The 19,043-nt window shown below is 59.1% G+C and overlaps 7 protein-coding genes across 7 annotated transcripts; 6 read left to right on the forward strand and 1 right to left on the reverse strand.

Annotated features, from left to right (window-relative positions):
• Positions 1-449: 449 nt before the first annotated feature.
• On the forward strand, positions 450-1,889 carry VTJ83DRAFT_705 (uncharacterized protein; the record flags this gene model as incomplete). The annotated part of the gene is made up of 4 exons (XM_071013829.1): positions 450-669; positions 726-793; positions 863-1,240; positions 1,308-1,889. The coding sequence occupies 4 exons, from the start codon at positions 450-452 to the stop codon at positions 1,887-1,889; spliced, it is 1,248 nt and encodes a 415-aa protein (XP_070870058.1).
• A 2,295-nt stretch (positions 1,890-4,184) lies between these two features.
• On the forward strand, positions 4,185-5,930 carry VTJ83DRAFT_706 (uncharacterized protein; the record flags this gene model as incomplete). Its single annotated transcript, XM_071013840.1, has 4 exons — positions 4,185-4,425; positions 4,503-5,506; positions 5,584-5,775; positions 5,871-5,930. The coding sequence occupies 4 exons, from the start codon at positions 4,185-4,187 to the stop codon at positions 5,928-5,930; spliced, it is 1,497 nt and encodes a 498-aa protein (XP_070870059.1).
• A 583-nt stretch (positions 5,931-6,513) lies between these two features.
• On the forward strand, positions 6,514-7,263 carry VTJ83DRAFT_707 (uncharacterized protein; the record flags this gene model as incomplete). Its single annotated transcript, XM_071013851.1, has 3 exons — positions 6,514-6,763; positions 6,836-7,016; positions 7,125-7,263. The coding sequence occupies 3 exons, from the start codon at positions 6,514-6,516 to the stop codon at positions 7,261-7,263; spliced, it is 570 nt and encodes a 189-aa protein (XP_070870060.1).
• A 464-nt stretch (positions 7,264-7,727) lies between these two features.
• VTJ83DRAFT_708 (uncharacterized protein) lies at positions 7,728-8,588 on the forward strand (the record flags this gene model as incomplete). The annotated part of the gene is made up of 1 exon (XM_071013862.1): positions 7,728-8,588. The coding sequence occupies one exon, from the start codon at positions 7,728-7,730 to the stop codon at positions 8,586-8,588; it is 861 nt and encodes a 286-aa protein (XP_070870061.1).
• A 219-nt stretch (positions 8,589-8,807) lies between these two features.
• Positions 8,808-10,443, reverse strand: VTJ83DRAFT_709 (uncharacterized protein; the record flags this gene model as incomplete). Its single annotated transcript, XM_071013873.1, has 7 exons — positions 8,808-9,155; positions 9,213-9,482; positions 9,544-9,899; positions 9,956-10,116; positions 10,187-10,215; positions 10,274-10,326; positions 10,398-10,443. 7 exons carry the CDS (start codon positions 10,441-10,443, stop codon positions 8,808-8,810), a joined length of 1,263 nt encoding a protein of 420 aa, XP_070870062.1.
• Positions 10,444-11,897: 1,454 nt separating this feature from the next.
• On the forward strand, positions 11,898-12,796 carry VTJ83DRAFT_710 (60S ribosomal protein eL42; the record flags this gene model as incomplete). The annotated part of the gene is made up of 3 exons (XM_071013885.1): positions 11,898-12,113; positions 12,200-12,264; positions 12,757-12,796. 3 exons carry the CDS (start codon positions 11,898-11,900, stop codon positions 12,794-12,796), a joined length of 321 nt encoding a protein of 106 aa, XP_070870063.1.
• Positions 12,797-14,211: 1,415 nt separating this feature from the next.
• VTJ83DRAFT_711 (uncharacterized protein) lies at positions 14,212-18,288 on the forward strand (the record flags this gene model as incomplete). The annotated part of the gene is made up of 2 exons (XM_071013896.1): positions 14,212-17,617; positions 17,702-18,288. 2 exons carry the CDS (start codon positions 14,212-14,214, stop codon positions 18,286-18,288), a joined length of 3,993 nt encoding a protein of 1,330 aa, XP_070870064.1.
• Positions 18,289-19,043: the final 755 nt, after the last annotated feature.

The following is a 19,043-nucleotide window of genomic DNA, read 5'->3' on the forward strand; positions in this document are numbered from 1 at the left end:
GGGGAAACGGAGCATCCGATCTTGTCCAGAGGGGTCGCGGCCCTCCCCCCCGACCCCAATAAAAACCAATGTCACCCGGCATCATCTGCACGAATCAGCCCGAGATGATCGGCCCCTGCGAGCTAAAAGCAACGTCCTCTGTTGTGTACGCTTCTAGCAGTAGCTCCGACTTGGGTGCTTGAGCGTTGGTGTGGCTTGCATCCCCTTCTTAGATCTGCACCTACCCCCTTGGGCTCCCGCCCCCGAGGCTACCCTCCCCTGTCGACGACCTGACGACGAGACGTAAAACCGCCAACGCCCAAACCTTGTCTGGTATATCACGGTGCCCGCTCCCCCATCCACGGCCCTCGCCGCCCTTCGTGTATGGTTCGACCCCTTCCGCCCTGTCCCGCGTCGCCGTCAACGACCCAGCAGCCCACACACCCCGTGACGATCCTCAAGAGTTTACCATGGCGGAAACAACACCACCACCGCTGGACCCGGCTCTCTATGAGTCGATGGCCGGAGTCGTCATCGCCGTCGTCACCGTGTGCTTGACCGTCGCCGTCACCACTGTCTGCCTCCGCACCTACACCCGAGCCGCCGTGTTGCGCCAGTTCGGCGCCGACGACTGGGCCGCCATCCTGTCCATCATTTTTGCCATCGGCAGCGGCACCATGGTCGCGCTAAGTGCGTCCTTGTTGCGTCCTTTCTGTCACCACGGGCTGTCGCTGACACTTCTCCAGATACCAAGTATGGTCATGGTCGGCACCTGGCGGTGGTGGATCCGACATTGCTCTGGAAGTACTTTCGGGTGAGACCAGAGAACCGCTCAAAGACAACGACAACAAACTGGAACGGTCTGGCTGACTTTCTGGGGCAGACCTTTTACATCTCTATCGTCCTCTACAACGCCTCCTTGACCGCCACCAAGCTTACCTTCCTCCTGCAATACCACCGCATCCTGGGCAACACTGCTGGCATGCGAAAGGTTATCGTCATCGCCTTCGTGCTTGTCGGTCTCTGGTCCATTTCACAGCTTCTCGTCGTCATCTTCACCTGCACGCCCATCCACAAGTTCTGGCTCCCGGAGACGCCGGGCACCTGCATCCCGAACCTGCCCTTTTGGTACATCAACGCCGCGGGCAATATCGTCACCGATGTCATCGTCTTCTGCATCCCGCTGCCGTCCGTGACCCGCCTCAAGCTTCGCCGCGGTGCGAAGCTGGCGCTTATCGGCGTCTTCTGCCTGGGTTTCTTCGTGAGTCGGCCCCAAGGTTTTTTTTGTATCTCTGGAAACCGTCACCTTCTAACCGTAACCCTTGCAGACATGCGCCATCTCCGTCATCCGCATTCAGTACCTCCGCCTCAGCGACGACGTGACCTGGGACAACGTCGCCTCCTCCTGCTGGTCCATCGGCGAGCTTTGCAGCGGCATCACCTGCGCCTGCCTGCCGACCCTGCGTCCCCTCGTTTCCCGCATGATGCCCGGCATGGGCTCCCACAGCGGCGGCAGCGCCACGGGCCCTCGCAAGTACTACTACGGATCGTCTCGGTCGGGCAACCACGACGGATCGCTCGGCGCCAGCCGCCACAAGGGCACGCGCAACGACGAGACGGCCAGCGCCCGCGGCATCATCTACCCCGAGGACGTCGAGCTCCACAGCGACAACGGCTCCGACAAGGACAGGGACTTTCGCGGCGACATCCGCGCGGCTGCGCCATCGCCCTCGTCGCTCGAGCGCGCCACCCGCCCTCCCACGCTCGACAGGGCCCGCTTCGGCCTCGGCCCCAAATCGACAGTGCACACGGAAGTCGGCGTTGCGACGCCCGGTCCGGAGTCGGCATGGCGTGCTGCCGAAGGAAGGATTCAGGTCAAGACGGACTTTATCATCACGAGGGGGAAATGAGACATGCAGGACGTATGCAACTAAATTAATCAGGATGATATTGCTGGGTTTTTTATTTTTTTTTTTATTTTTTTGATACAGGGCCGTTTGATAGATACCACTGATGCGGCATTGTTATCGCAAGGAACGGAATATAAAACTTGGGGTATTTGGATGAATATCGGTCTCGTTGTCTCTGGTAGTTCTCTGATTGTGACGGATCGTGATACAAGTTGTGCTGATTGCTTCCCCCTGTTTTGTCGTCATGGTCTGACATGGTTTCTCGTGGGGGATCTGAGACATGAGCCATCTCGATCTTGTGTTGCCTTCATACCCCGGATTGTTTCTCCCCTGTCTTGATTTCGTTCATGCCGTCGCCGCACCTTGCCTTACTCATTCGTTCATTGAGACAATTGGTATCCATGACTGCAGGCCTGCCCCTGTATCTTCAGCGACCTAGTAGCATTCTACACAGTAATACCCCCAAGGGATGATTATTAATCACAAGGCAACCATATTACACAAGTCTGTCATCTTGATGATGAATTTCTTAGATGATAGTTATACTGAAGATTGCCATGTAAAGTGACGAGACATTTGGAGAACGTAAACAAGCCCTTGAGTTCTTCTTCATCCGCCATCCTCGCCATGCCTGACTCGGTTGCCCGCCTTGGGTTCCAACAGCGCAAGGACACAATGACATAATCACAGCGGCCGCCTGGGAGGCGCGGTGACTTTTTTTCATCCACGTTCGGCATTAATACCATGGGTGTCCCCTGGAGCTCGCCGCCGCCACCGAGCAGCTGAGCCTCTCCCGAGGCTTTCCGTCTTGATTAGTGCCAGGCATCCTAGGGCAACGACGGAACCATAACCCGGAGGCGCCTCGTGGAGCGCACGCGCGTGGACACGTGAGCCTCGTGGAAGCAAAATGATCGAACGATGGTCGCCAAGGGAAGCGTGGCAACAGGTAGCCAGCTGTTCCTGGATCCTGAGGTAGTTGCCAGGACGCAGTCTCGCCCCAATGGCGTGTGTCGTGTGGAAGTCGTTATGAGCGTTTGGCTCCCGGTGTTCGAAACAAAGCAAACGAGGAGCGAAGGTCGAAACGATGATGGACGAATAACAGAAGGGCGCCCTATTGGTCATCAACACCGTGCTCTGGATCACGTCTGATTTTGTTCTTTTTCTTTTCTTTGTCATTTTTTTTTTTTTTTCAATGCGCATCCCCGAGTGTTTCTGAGTGGCGAAAGCTGGGCATTCACCGCGTTTCTGCCTCAGAGGAGACATTTCATTCCAGCTAACCCGCCAAGGCAAACTTGTCCTGTTGACTTAGCCAGATCGTGACTCCATGGATGGATATACCAGTGGGCCGTGTGGATCTTGGGACTATATTCCGTAAAGAAATGCCATGATTCCGTGTTGGCGTTGTTCTGGGCTAGGGACCCTCGGTCGCAAGCTCTGTCTCTTATTTTTTTTTTTTTTTTTGTGTGGAGCTTGAACAAGCCGGCCAAGCGGTTGGGTTGTCCATTGATGAGGTACAATGTGCTTTTTTTGGGTTGATGTTTGCTGAAAGACGATGTTGTCAGGGTTCGGGTAAGGTACTCAGGGTTAGCTGGGTGGGAGTTCTCATTCCATGATGTAATTAATTCCCGAACCGGCTACGGGTTGACACCGGCCGACTCATTGCAAGTTTCTGCACGTTATTCCTGTTCGACTTAGGCTCGTTGTTCCATCATTAGCCTACTGTCACCATTGAGGCAGGATAGCATCGTTGATGTCAAAATCAACGTGACATGTCGCCAAGGCGGATCGACAGGCGCCGCCGATGGAGAGGCCCAGCCTCATGTTCAGCTATTCCCCCATCTGTTCTGGGCTTGCGAGGACAAGAGGAAAGAAAGGGGCATGGCCCAATTCGTATCTTCTTCCGCGTAGCATTTGGCGCAGCCAGCCAAGATTGGCTCGGGACGAGATTCTGCGCCAATCCATCGGTGTCGTGATGCCGGGGGTGCCGCGGCGCCAACGCCGGGGACGGGGGCACGGAGCGTCTCGCTCCGACATTACACCCCGACGTTCGGCCCCACAAGGTGAGAGCGTCGACGGCGTCGTTCAAAGGCATGTGAGCAGGTGATTCTGAGGAGACCTAGCGCTGTACGACCGTACGTATGTAGAGATGATCTTGAGGAGGCTGTTCTCTATTTAGCGGAGCCATCCTGCAACGCACGTCGCTGCGTTCCTGATGGTTGCCGCCCGTCTCGTCTGAGAACTCCTGAGTGACCCCGGCGCCAACGCCACGGACCCTTGTGTGACGTGACGTTCATCATGGCCAAGACGCTGCAGTATCTCGTCTGGGGCCTTGCCGCCCTCGCCACGAGAGCCTCTGCGGCTCCTCATTGCCCGGCTCCGGCATCCTCGTCCACTTCCCAGGCGCCGTCCGCAACCTCTCAGGTACCGACCAACACGCCGACGCCGTCCGACACCCCGAGCGGGCCCCGGACGTTCGAGGCCGAGGATGCCATCCTCTCGGGAACTAGGGTCGAGTCGACCCTGAGCGGCTACACGGGTGAGTGGTGGTCCATCGCAAAACCTCTGTCGGGTAGGCCAGGCCATGAGCGAGTCTGCTGACTCTTCCCCCCCAAGGCACGGGTTACGTGGGTGGCTTCGACGAGCCTAGCGACAAGATCACCTTCAAGGTGGACAGCGCGACGACGCGGCTTTACGACCTGAGCATCCGCGTGGCGGCCATCTACGGCGAGAAGCGCACCACAGTGATTCTCAACAACGGCGCAGCCAGCGAGGTCTACTTCCCTGCGGGCGACTCGTTTGTCGACATCTCAGCCGGCCAGGTCCTGCTGAACCAGGGCGACAACACCATCGACATCGTCAACAACTGGGGATGGTACCTCATTGACTCCATCACCCTCACCCCGTCCGCCCCGCGCCCGGCCCACCAGATCCACCCCTCTCCCGTCAACCCCGCTGCCGACGCCAATGCCCGCGCGCTGTACGACTACCTCCGCTCCATCTACGGCAAGAAGATCCTCTCCGGCCAGCAGGAGCTGTCCTGGGCGAACTGGATCGCGCAGCAGACGGGCAAGACCCCGGCCCTCGTGTCGGTCGACCTGATGGACTATTCCCCCTCGCGCGTCGAGCGCGGCACCCGCGGGACCGCCGTCGAGGAGGCCATCCAGCACCACGAGCGCGGCGGCATCGTGTCGGTGCTGTGGCACTGGAACGCCCCCGTCGGGCTGTACGACACCGAGGAGAGGCGGTGGTGGAGCGGGTTCTACACGGACGCCACCGACTTTGACGTGGAGCGCGCGCTGGCGGACACGACGAACGCGAACTACACGCTGCTGATCCGCGACATCGACGCCATCGCGGTGCAGCTCAAGCGGCTGGAGGACGCGGGCGTGCCGGTGCTGTTCCGCCCGCTGCACGAGGCCGAGGGCGCATGGTTCTGGTGGGGGGCCAAGGGGCCGGAGCCGGCCAAGAAGCTCTGGGGGATCCTGTACGACCGGCTTGTCAACCACCACCGCATCAACAACCTGCTGTGGGTGTGGAACTCGATCCTGCCGGAGTGGTACCCGGGGGATGACACGGTGGACATCCTCAGCGCCGATGTTTACACGCAGGGCAATGGGGTGAGTAGTAATAGCCCTTGTTTGATTATACCAAGAGCTTGGCAAGGACTGGATTCGGGAGGCTAACAGATCCCCAGCCCATGTCGACGCAGTACAACCAGCTCATCGAGCTGGGCAACGACAGGAAGATGATTGCGGCGACCGAGGTCGGAGCGGCGCCGTTGCCGGACCTGCTGCAGGCCTACGAGACCCATTGGCTGTGGTTTGCCGTCTGGGGCGACACCTTTATCAACAACGCCCAGTGGAATTCGATCGAGACGTTGAGGACGGTAAGAAGGATCCCCAATATCTCAGTGATTAATAATGGAAAAAAAAAAGAGGAAATCTTTATTGATCATGTCTCGGCTGACACATGGCTTCCTAGATCTACACCAGCGACTACGTCCTCACATTGGACGAGATCCAGGGATGGAGGGGCCAGTAGGGCCGAGATGAGTGCTAGCGAATGCAGTTGATGTGATAATAACTTGTGCGCGTATGTGCATCTCGGTATCCATCTTTGTGTTCTTCCGCGTGCTTCACCCTTTGTCGTGAGAGAGTGCCCGGCTCGCATGCCATGAGCGGCCCCGTCATCAAGGGTCATCCGCGATGAGGAATCATCTAGTAGCGAATATATTGCTTGGCGGCTCTTTGTCACGATAAGACATCGCGAGAATGATGCAACGCCCGACTTGGCACGGGATGATGGCCCGTCCCTGCAGGACAGTTACAGTTCGCTCACTTATCCATATTGTACAGCGGAAGCTTGGGATGCTTAGCCATATGTCCGTTGCGCAGTGTGATACCAAAGTGCACACTGGAACAGTGGCCCAGATTCCTAATATCGGCATTGACCGTTGCACAAAGAGACGTTTTCAAAGTTTGTATCTGCTTCGGAGTCAAGGAGATGCGAGAGATACTTGTGTATAAAGGCATCCCCGCTTGATCTTGTCGCTGCCAGACGCTCCTCTCTTCGGTAATAAGCCACGTAGTTGCTTGAGTTGTAGTCTTGTATGAGAGCCGGAAAAATGCAGCGTCTCTTCTCTCTGGTCACCTTCCTCGGCGCCGCATCCCTCGCGGTCGGGCAGGCCACCGACGTCACCACCGGTGCGCTGGGCGACGCGCAGCCGGTGACGACCAACCCCGAGGTTGGCGAGACATGGGTGGCTACCTTTGACTCCGACGCGGTCAAAGGCACGGTCACGGCTGTGGCCGCCGAGGTCGGCGTCAACTACACCATTGACGTGACCGGCCTGGCGGAGGAGAACGGACCATACAGTACGTGACCTTTGCGCGGTTTGATACTTTGGCGATTATTTGCAGTTTCATCTAACGCCTCTATCTGCTCAGAGTATCATATCCACGTGTCTCCCGTCCCCGAGAGTGGCAGCTGCGCCGACACAGGCGGCCACCTTGACCCCTACCAGCGGCGCGACACACCGCCGTGCGAGAGCACTTTGCCGCAGACGTGCGAGGTTGGAGATTTGTCGGGGAAGTACGGCCTCCTTGATGGAGGGGATGTTGAGAAGGTGTAAGTTCCTACGTTTTCCATTGACAGATCCCGTCCACGGTGTTCTGGGGAATGTATTAGTGTGCCGCTAGGAGAGCAGAGCGGCTTACCATAACGATATCGGGACAGGTTCAACGATGCATACTCATCTCTCAATGCCACAGAGGTTGGCTACATCGGCGGTCGGGCCGTGGTTTTCCAAGATGGATCTGGTGCCAGGATTGCGTGCGCGACGCTGGTCAAGGTGGAGGACGCTTGCGAGCAATAGACCGTTTTTTCTTCTTTTTTTTTTTTTGGGGGGGGGGGGGGGGAGGGAGGGAGTGTACCTAAGTTTGAAAACAGGGGCGATGCGTGGAGTGATAACATCACCAATAACCCTGAGCTGGACTGAATGAGGCTTCTAGGGTTAGGCGATTGTTTCCAAGCAGCTTTTGATTCCCGAACTCATCCATCATCACATGGTTTCGTGCCGCCTGAACGGTCCACTGGGCTGATGGAGGAATTACCGTGCCGCTAAGAACCCCGCCAAGGACTAGGATATAAGTAAGGAGGAACGGGGTCGGATGAGATTGGCGTTGCTGTGCCTCCCGGCGACTGTGGCGCAGCTTATTGACTGGATCAAGTTGGGAGTCCTCCATTCATCATCATCATCACCACCATTATCATCATCCTGGTCCACCCTTGTTCGCTGCAGTTCATCATCACGCCCCGACGACATCCTTCCATAGCATCATGCCCCAACAATCCACACCCATCCCGGACGTACCCAAGTACGATCCAAGCGGCAAGCCAATCCTCGCCAACCCTTCTCTCGCACTAGAGAAAGCCAAAGGGCAGTTCGTACTGCCGCCCCTCGACAAGGCTTGTCTCCATCCTCTGCGCCCCGTCATCAACACCGCCGGCATCGCCTACCAAGACGCCAACCCAGCCAACGTCCTCCTCGTGATCCCCACCTCCAACAAGTTCAAGGTCCGCCTTCTCTCGGAACACCTCTGCAAGCACAAACCCGCCCACGTGAACCTGTCCTACCTGGAGGTCAAAGCAGACTCTCAGGTCGGCGAGCAACCGTACGACGGCGCCGGTCCGCAGGGCGCCTTCAACCGCGTTGCCAATGCCGCCAACAAGTTGTTTGCGGATGCCGAGGAGGTCAAGAAACTGCGAGAGGGCCGCGTCGGGACGGTGGTGGTCGGCGCCGTGGAGAACTTTATCGAGCGGAAGGCAAGCTACACGGTCAAGCACGGCGCGAAAAAGATCGGGCCTGTCGACTACGGCGTGCTCATTTTCTGCCGCATCTCGCTCGTCCCGAGCTGTCCTGAGAAGGAGAGGGTGTCTTGGGGGGAGCCGGGAGCGTCGGGGGGTGTGACGGTGCCGGTGGATTTCATGGAGTGGGCGATGAGGTTTGGGTTTGAGGATGATGACAGGAAGCATGGCAAGGTCACGGTGGGCGAGGTGATTGCGGCGAACACGGGGATTGACAAGGCGGATTGGCATAAGCCCCTGGCGGGGACGTCGAGGTATGATTTGCTTAGCGAGGCGATGGGGAAGATGAGAGTGCCATGGCCGGAGATGGAATCGAAGACTCCTTGCTGTTGATTGTGGCCTGCTGGACGTGAGGATGCACAGTAGCGCGCGTCTCCAAGGAAACTGGAGAGAGCAGGGGCCTTTTCGTTTGTTCTGATAATCATGGCGCAGACTTTTTATGCTCCGCTCGGACACCGTGGTGTATAGTACCTAAGCTATGAGTGATCGTATCCAAGCCCATAGTATATACCTCCGCAACCCCGACCGATCGGAGCCATTTGTCCACGATTATCATGCCTCCAAAACCTTTCCGGCCGGAGGGCTCGCAGTCATTTTCTTCCCACGCTTCCCCCGGCCCACCGTAGGCGGCCACTTACACAGATTCCCAGCAACACGCGAGATGGTGTCGCTGTGCGAAACCCACATCTGCCAAATGAACACGGACAGAATGGTGGCCGGGATGGTGGTGGCCCAGTAGATCCATTGCTTGGGCGAGACCTCCCAGGTGCCGTTCTCGCCAAAGTTGTAGAAGGTGGTGCTGAAGACGGCCGAGATGAAGGTGGCCGGGAGGAACACCATGGTCAGCACGGCAATCGACTTTTGCACGTCATTGTCCTGGCGGGAGAGGTTGTTGAAGGCCTGGCTACGTGTCAGCCTCGCCCGGCGTTTGGCACGAATTCGACAACGTCAACCTACCAACTCGATCTCGTCTTTGAGCCTCTCCTGGTTTGACTGCGAGCGCAGCTTGAGGTTCCTGACCAGCGACAGCTGGAACTCGCCATAGCCCCGCGCCCGATCGCGGTATTCTTCGGCGAGCTCCCCTGAGATGCGCTCGTGAACGGCCGCCCGCCGCTCTTGAAGCGCCGTGAGAGTGTCGATCGACGCGTCGAGCACCTCGGTCGTGTGGATCGCGTGGCGGTTCATCTCGTGGATCGGGTTGAAGATGGCTCCCAGCCGCAGTCGAGTCTTTGTCCTCTCGGTCAGCCAAAGTTGACGATGGGATTGACCTTTGATGAGTATCACTCACCTTCTCCAACATCCTCACCGGGTCCCGAACGCGCCACACAGAAATGTCTGCGTACACAATCACCTGATCAATAAGTCTCGTATGGAGCGCAAAGGGGTCACACAGGTCGAGCGGCGGCTGGTCATTCTTCTCAAGCAACCTTTTTAGCTCGCCGGGGAAGTCGAAGGGCGTGTCGACACAGAGCATCTGCGCTGTGGTTCCTTCAACCTGGGGATCGGTCGGCGGGCACCACCGTGAGAAGAAGGTCATCTCAAACCACTTGTAGTCCTTCTCGCCCGTGGCGTACTCGGGGGCGTTGTCGTGCGCGTGCTCGGGGATCTTGCGCACCATCTTGACGAGGGTGCGGAACCATGTTGCTGCGGAGCTCGTTAGCTTGCCGGGTCGTGGGTTGGAGGCGAGACTCAGAACGCACAATACCCCGAGAGCTTGCCCTTCCTGTAGCTGGGATTGCTGCCAAAGAAGCCGTTGATCTCGAAACACGTTCGGTTGGCCACGTATCCGGGCACGCCAAAGTGCGAGAGAATGCGTTCGCGCCGCCCGTCGGTGTGCTGGTAGTCGGCCACGTCGATGAAGCTGGCGGCACCCGCTGGTTAGACACCCAAGTCACAACGCTTGGAATCACGAGGGAGTGAGGAGTTATTACACATAGCATTGCTTCGGGAGGTCGTCGAGCTGAAACGGTAGTTCGTCAGCTTGTCAGTCCGGCGGGTTGCCGGGGTAGGAAACCAACCGCATCGACGCTGAAGGGCTCCTCGGTGATTTTCCATCCGCCTTCCTTTGGGGCTAGGATCTTGTCAGCCCCCGGAGCAATGCCTGAGATTTTGGATCCCAGAGCCAAAAGGGGTGCATCTCACAAGGCGCGAGGACGCGCATGACCGACGTCGAGTCCGTGGAGACCATGATGGGTTTTCGACGGGGGCTTCAGGGAGCGAAGAGCAACAGGTATTGATCAAGAATTACGGGCACGAGACGCTCAGCTGGGCAAATTGCAACTGTTTACATCAAGCGGCTCTTCTCGGGACATGGCAGGCTCGAGATCCTGCAGCCCGGCGTGCTGGACAGGTGAATATGTAGCATCCCAAACCATGTCTGCCTGCTGACGCCAGCCTCCACGATCCACCGTCACCGCTAGCGTTTAGTACGGAGGACTGGTGAGCACAGTAGAATGCCTTTGACGTGTCTCCTTTCTCGCAAGCGCATCTGCACATCGGCGGCGTTGCAGCATTGGGGGCTGCCGAGCGTTCCGTTGATTGGGTGGACCGTCCGCTCCCCTGTGTTTCAAGCGGCAGACGACGCCCTGCTCAGCCGGGTGTGTCTTCACGCGGAGCCGGGATATTTCAGTTGCTCCGGGTGAGGCTGGGGCAGCCATAACAGCCTCCATGGTGTCGGCGCGCTCCAAAGCGTCGCCGAAGGCGTTGGCGGATGCTGGCCCTGGCATGCCGCCGCTGCTCCAAAACGCCGGGATTGGGTGGGCCCGTGAGAGGTGGATGGGCCGGAGGCAAAGACCGATCCGTTTCTCCACCAAGTCTACGCAGTATGTACGGTATCCACACCAAGCGCCGGCTGGGCATTCGCGTGGCTGCCCTTCGGCGCGCGTGTTCAGCAAAAGGCAATCCAACACTGGCCGGCTGTGTGGTGGTAGTTATATGCGATCCTGTTGCTCTAACACACCCTTCGGAGGATCCTCCGTCACGGCGAGGGATGTACTCGCAACACGAGAGACCGGAGGTATTGTTGACCATGTTCGTGGGATGTATCGAAGCGGCTACGAACAAGTCTCGTTGCAACTGATGGCGCGTTTGGGGTGGATTGTTTACTTTGGGAATGCGTCCTCTCCCAAAGCTCAAGCTGTCTCTCTCTTGGCGCAGAGCTGGGTCCCCGCACGCATCGTAGTTAGTCTCCAGGGTTAGGGTTGGAGAAGATACTGCGTTTTGAGTGGAAGGTGCTGTTGCTATCACCCGAAAATGCGACGAGCAAATGACAAAAGAAAACGTGCTTGACAGATCGCTCGGAAAGCATTGGCTTCGAGCATCTTGCATGATCCTCGTCGTTGGCGGTTTCGTCGAGAAAGCGTTGTTGTGTCTTTGCCTCCAGCTCCGAACCTGTTAGCAAAGTTGAAGGTGGGGCAGGGGCGAGTGGGTTCAACCGCGCGGATTTGGCGGCTGTCGGGGCGGATCATTTTTGCCCCGTGCAACCCACACACGTGCCTAGCCCTGGCCGAAATTTGCAAATTCAGCGAAAACCCACAGCGAGAGAGGGCAGCGAAAGAGGGACCGACCCGAACCGACGACACCACCACCAACGACAATCCGCCTCACCAACAACATTCCGCCACCGGATCCCCCGCCGTCAAGATGGTGAACGTTCCCAAGACCCGCAAGACCTTCTGCAAGGGGAAGGACTGCAACAAGCACACCCTGCACAAGGTCACCCAGTACAAGGCCGGCAAGGCCTCGGCGTTCGCGCAGGGAAAGCGTCGTTACGACCGCAAGCAGTCCGGTTACGGTGGTCAGACCAAGCCCGTCTTCCACAAGAAGGCGAAGACCACCAAGAAGATTGTGCTCCGGCTGGTGAGATTGGCCTCGTGGTGTTGGAGGGGGTGGGGGTTGGGGCGAGGAGGATGCGGAACGGTTGCTAATCGAGATTTGTGCTGTAGGAATGCTCGTCCTGCAAGACCAAGAAGCAGCTCCCTCTCAAGCGGTGCAAGCACTTCGAGCTTGGGTAAGTTTCCTTTTCCATTCCCGAGCTATCTTTGTTGGAAGAAGGACCGCCGGGACATTCGACACCGCGACTTGACTTCGACGTCATCTGCCTCAACATCGAACCGAACGAGGCCCGACACTGGCACACCCCCCCTCCCCGCGCAGGGGATAAAGACGATGCTCGATGCGAAGTGCATGGGCTTGGAAGCTACGGAGACATACGTTCAGGCCGGGACAGACGGAGAAGAGGGGGAAAAGCGCCGTGGACCGTGACGCTCAGCGGCTGGGCTACTATGCATGCCGCATACGGAGTCTCTGCGCGATGTGCGCGGCGCAGTTCGCGGGCTTAGGGGTCGTTGCGTCGCATGGTCAGGCTGTGGGAACGTGGCGCCATCGAAACGACGATTCCCGCACGGCGTACCGGCTACCGACCCCGTGATCATCTCCCTCCCGGCGGTCCCTTCCAACGCATGGCGACACTCAGCCGAGCAGCACTAACACGGCGAAACAGTGGTGACAAGAAGACCAAGGGTGCGGCCCTCGTGTTCTAAACGCCTGGTGGCCGGGGAAGATGGTGTTAGCGCGCTGAGGACATGGCTCTGGTTGGCGGCAGCCGGCCTCGCACGGCCCAGCCCGTCATGCGGTGGGAAGCCGGAGAGCGTTCGGTTCTGACATGGGACACTCGGGTTTAGAGGGACATGTACATGGGGTATGGGTGGTTCGGACGCGGGACAACGAGCAAAAATACCATCCTCGGGGCGTTTCGTCTGCGCTTTCTCAACCAACAACACTGCTTCTGGTTTTTCACGCGCATATGACGAGCCACCGCGAAGCTCCACTATATGAGCTTCATGCCCAGGTAGCGTTATGGAGCTGGGGCAGCACCTAGCGTCGTGCCGTAGCGGATATCAGGCGACCAGCCAGCCAACGAACTCAAGCGTCAAACATGAACCAAAGGCGTGGAGGAGTTGCAACAATGGCCTCTGCTTGGGCATTGGGCTCCAAATTTGTCAAGTGGATGCCAGATCATGCGACTTGTTGGTTGCCGGGGTGGTGGTTCCCGCCGCCGCTTGCTTTCGAGTTCTCTCTCCCTCCTCCGCGAGAATGGCGGCGGGCCGGGGTGGTTTTCTTATGTTCCGACGGTCTGGACCAGGGCGGTCGGGGTCATGACGCCTACATACGCGCAGCTGGCAGCGGGATGCCAGCAACTCCCGGTGATGTCACGGGCAGTGGAGGCTGGAAAACGTCTCGCCGCTGACAGGGCTCGCTTTTTTTAGGACCAACTAAATTTCTACCAGCACGGATGGCGATGTTTGCCATGGCCAATGACGATGTAACGATGGTTCCCGAGTTGATGGACAGCCTATGGCCTGGATATTCCTGGGTTCTGCTTGGGCCCAGCTCTTCAAAGCCACCCGCCGTCGCCAATCAAGCAGCGCCGTTGGGGTGGCTGAGAAGCGAATCGGGGTCACCAAGTGGTCGGCTTTCGAGTTCAGCCGCACGGCATGCGGTCGGGTTGGCGGCGAGATGCCGATGGCCGTGCCCAAGGATGAAGACGCCCGGTCCGTCCACCCACCCAATATGAACGAGATGGTTCCCAGAAACGCGGTTGCATGCGCTCCTCCTGGTTGGCCACGCATGTGGACGTCCGGTCTTGGAGAGACACGAGAGGTATGCAGTTCGACACCGGGAAACTTAAGAAAGGGGAAGGTCATTTCACTCTGAACTTTGGGGAGCTTTGAGACGCCGCGCAGCACCGGACATCACCTATTCACGCCAAGGACCGTGAGCTTCCCTCCCGCGGGACGGCGGCACAGTCGCAAGAGACATGCAGCGCGTCGGGGGAAACGGGCGAGACGACCGATCGGCATACGAGTACAACCCCCAGGCCACCGACGATCTCCATGATGGGTCGCCCGAGGACGACGTCCTGCGCCGGAAGGCCGCCGCGTGGCAGCCGGGGGTCATGCCCAACTACAAGCCGAGGGCTCTGCGACGGCCGTTCATGATCGCCGTCACCGTGATGCTGCTGATGGCCATGGTGCTGGTCATCGTCGCCGAGAGGACCATGCCGGACTCGGACAGCACCGCAAAGATCATGGGCATTCATCCAAACGCTTCGCAGCCAGCTCGGCTTGCGAGGGCCGTTGACGCCGGTGGGAGTGTGCTTCTGGGTGATGGGGCCGATGCGGTCACGATGGAGCCCGTAGATGTCGATGAGGCCACCGTCACCGAGGCCCCTGCGACGAGCTTGACATCGGACAAGATACCGACTGTCGTCACCGAGCCTGAGACGTCAGTCCTGACGTCTCCCACCGAGGACTCTTTGACGGCCGCGGCTCCGACCAGTGAGGCCCCGGCAGCAGAGGGTACAACGGAGACTCAGCCAGCAGCGACTCCAATCACCAAGTCATCTTCAACATCAACGTCTTTAGATACAGAGCCTTCAACATCGGGGCCCTCAACGTCAGAGCCTTCTACACCGGAGCCTTCAACATCGGAGCTTTCAACATCAGTTCCTTTAACATCCGAGTCTTCCGCTTCGACGTCCTCCACATGGGAGTCTTCCACTTCGGAGCCCTCCGCATCGGAGTCTTCGACATCCGTGTCGTCCACAACCGAGACTTCATCCCAGTCTCCAACCTCGGAGTCATCGACATCCCAGTCTCCAACCTCGGAGTCATCGACATCCCAGTCTTCGAGATCGGACCCTGCATCATCCTTGTCCTCGACATCTGTGTCTTCACACACGGAGTCGTCGTCGACACCACCTCTGAAGAGTCCCGCGTCATCCAGCAAGACAAGCTCAACCCCGATGTCCGGGAATGAAAGGCTACAATCGAAGCCCTCCATACCAACGCCCGGAGTGATGCCGGGGACCATGTCGAATCCACAATCTTCGACGACCGAGGACATGTTCGTCCACGACCACCTCGGAACCACGACGGCATCCAAAAGCCTCCCGAGCGGAGCAACGGTCATTCCCATCGCCACAACTGTTTCCAAGTTCACAACGGACGTCACCATATCTGGGTCGACGACCGTCTTCACAACGGTCATTACTCAAACCGAGACTTTCACATATAGCACCGATGTGCCGACGGGCAGCATCGTCATCACCTCCTCCCCAAAGCCCCCGCCGACACCTACGTACACGGGGACTGGAACCGTAGCATTCGAGGAGTCATGGAGCACCGAGTGGGAGTTCTCGACAATGACAACAACGGTTCTGGAGCCCAGCGTGGGCTACTCGACTTTCACCAACGTGATCACCGTCACGGCAACCAGCACCATCACCGGTGTGGTGATCCCCAAGGTCGGCGAGGTCACCATTGTCGACTACACCACCATCTTCCCTTCCGACCCGGGTCCTGCGCATCCGGCGCAGACCCGGCCGGGCACCCCCGAGGAGCCCAAGGTTTACACAAAGGTGCAGGAGGTCCCTGGGAGCAGCGTTGAGATCGTGTATTCTCCACCCCCAGTGATTATCGTCACCCAGGACGGCGCAAAGACGCAGACAGAAGTCGTTGGCGAGCGCATCACCACCGGGGTGACGTACATTCCCCCGGCTATCGTGGTCAACGTCGTCGTGGTCACTCCGGACCCGAACGTGGGGGAGCCGGTGACCATCGTTCAGAAGGCGGACCCGGTGACGCGCGTGGAGGTGGTGGATGGCGTGCAGCGCACCGTCGTTGAGACGCCGCCGGCGCAAACCGTCATCCGGGTCCCTGCCGAGGGTGGCGTCCCGCAGCCGGTGACACAGACCGTGGTTGGGATCGCAGGAGCATCTGCGGTGACGAAAGTTGTCGTTGCTACCCCAACCGGACCGCCGTTTGAGCCCATTACCTACACCACCGTACGCGAGTCCGGAGGCGTCATGTTCACCGAGGTTGCCACCGTCACCCCTACCGCTGCCGGCGAGCCCGTGACCGTGACGGCCGTGGACGTGGTCGGAGGGTCGCCGGTCACGCAGGTCGTCGTCACGACGCCCACGGCGGGCCCGAACCAGCCCATCTCGTATACCATCACCACCACCATCAACGGGACGCCAACAACACAAGTGCTCGTGGCAACCCCAACCGGCTCCGAGCCCGTCACGTTCACGCTCACCACCACCTCCGGCGGCACAATGAGCACCTTCACCAGCACCATCCTGCCCACCACCCTCATCACCACCATCTCGGGCACCCTTCGAACCCTCACCTCCACCCCGCCTCCCATCACCACCATCTCATCCCTCCCAGGCTCAACCCGCACCTACACCTCCACCGCCTCCGCGACGCCCACGCCGCTCCCGCCCCCGCCCACCCCAACCGCCGTCGTCGCCAACACGCGCGTCTACAGGTGGACCGAAGCCGACATTTTCGTCGGCACGTTCCTCCCCGCTCTCCTCGCGGTAGCCCTCGTCATCCCCCTGCGCATCATCGACCTCAACGTGAAGCTCTACCAACCCTTCCAAGCCTTGTCCAAGCTCGGCCACGCGACCCTGATGCCCTCCTCGCCGACGCCGCCCGCCGCGGGCCAAGACACGCTCCTCCTCAACTACTCGGGTGTGATGGCGTGGATCGGCCCGGTGGTTTCCCTCTTCCGCGGCCACCCGGCGCCCTTCGTCACGACGCTCATGGTGCTCTGCGCGAGCTTCACCGTGCCGCTGGCCACCGAGGCGGTCGGCCTCAAGCTGCACGGCACCTGCTGGGTCAACACGGCCAGCCCGACGTGCGGGCCCGCGCTCGGCGTGAGCCCCGGGCCGGCGTACGTGCTCGTCGGCGTGCTCGCCGCGGTGGCGGTCCTGCTCGGCATCGCGGCCTGGCTCGTGGGCCGGTGGGTGACCGGCGTGCACGCCAACCCGTGGAGCATCGCGGGCGTGGCGTCGCTGGCGAGGTGCCGCCACGTCAGGATCCCGCAGGGCGGCGAGAAGGGAATGCACAGGGCGGTGGTGAACAAGGTGTACGCGCTGGGGTTCTGGACGGATGCGGAGGGGAGGGAGCATTACGGCTTCGTGCTGATGGACGAGGCGGGGAGGGGGTTGACGGGGGGACACGATCGAGAGGAGGGCGATGAGGATCTGGCGCCGGCGGCGGAGGCGGCGAGGAAGAGGAATGCCGTTGGCGGCGACCAGGAGGAGGGAGATTACGAGGATGTGGCCCGGATGATGCCCTTCATGGCGCTGAGGTATCCCTGGCGGGCGATTGTGATCATGCTTCACGTGGCGGTCTTCGTCTTCGTCATCTACTACCACGCCTATTACCGGGGCGGTATCAAGGACGACGGGAAGCTGTGGCGGTTCCTCAACTCCAACACCTTCGGCGTGCGCTTTGTCTCGGCGGTTGTCGGCGTCATCATTGCCCTTTGCTGGCAAGCCTTCTTCATCAGTAAGGCAGCCCCCCCTCCCCCTGTTCCCCTTTCCCCCTTTCCCCTCTCCAACGCATCGCAGCGCCGCTAACACCTCTTGCCAGGCGTCAGCGTCATGAATCCCTTCCTCCTCTTATCCAAACAGACCCGGCCGGCACGCCCCTCCATCCTCTTTACGCCGGCAACGAACCCCTTCTCGGGCCTCTACGCCGGCATCCGGCACCGGCAGGTTTTCCTATCCTTCGTCTCCCTGGCGGGCGTGCTATCCGAGTTCCTCCCCGTTCTGCTCGCCAACGTGCCCTTCAACCTCGCCCAAACAGGGGCCGTGGCGACCGCCTGCGCCGTGCTGAGCTGCATCTTCCTGGGCACCATGATCGCCGTGCTGGCCGGCTCCTTCTTCGTGCGCTACCCGCCCATGCCCGTCGATCCGCGCTCCGTTGCCGGGTTGATGTGGTACGTGTCGCGCAGCGAGGCGCTGTTGGTGGATCTTGAAGGCGTGTCGCTCCTGAACGGAAAGGAGCGGGAGCGCCGCGTTTGCGAGAAAGGGAGGAGGTATTACTACGGCGTGCTGCCTGTCGCTGGCAGCAGCAGGAGGCTTGGGGTGGAGTGCGACGGGACCAGCGGGGAGGAGGAAATGGGGTATAGGGGCGCGAACCAGTTTGCTGCAGGGCCCGGGTGCAGGACTGATTAGTCGAGCGAGCCGAGCGGTCAATTGTTGTGGCCCTTTTTCTTTTGGTTTCTTTGGACCTTTCTTGATGAACTTTGGGTTGGTTGGCGCAAGGTTTCCTACATACATACACACATTGTCGATAATGCCTGTTTTCATCAGGGAGGTCTGGTCGGATATCTCTGTTTTGTCCCTGATCTCTTTGTTACGCGTTGGTTGCATTGCCGGTCTTGTCTATTAGAAGAGGGCCGCCACAAGGATATAAGAGAACATCATGGGTGCTTAGATGGATAGCTTGCAGAGGGTCTGCATGTTGTGTTGTCCGTAGCTGACGGGGGCATTGCGGTTCAAGGTTTTTCTGGTCGAGCCACCTCACCATCTCAATGCCAACCAGTATGGAGGGCTTGCATTGCCGCCCTGTTTTCTTCCGGTGACCTTGACGACGGTCATGTACGCCGCCATCAGCCTGTCCTATTCTCCCAGCCCCAGCCCGCTCTCGCTTTTCAACATTGTCATAGGAAGAAATTCGATGCCAGCCTCTTGCTATTTCGACTCCGCATGTACCAAGTTGGCTGTTCTGAAAGATGTGGCTTTTGGTGTTATAATAATGGTACTAACAATACCTACCGATCGAAGGGGGGGGGTACGCAACGTTTTCAAACTGGCGCGATTATATCCTGATGGTGGCTATCGATCTCCTTCTGCGGTTCAAGGGTTCGGGTTTGTGGTTTGATACTAGCTAGCTAGTTATAACCTCTAGGTCTGACCCTCGTCGCCAG

This window comes from Remersonia thermophila, chromosome 1 (assembly GCF_042764415.1).
Source record: "Remersonia thermophila strain ATCC 22073 chromosome 1, whole genome shotgun sequence".
Classification (NCBI taxonomy): domain Eukaryota; kingdom Fungi; phylum Ascomycota; class Sordariomycetes; order Sordariales; family Chaetomiaceae; genus Remersonia; species Remersonia thermophila.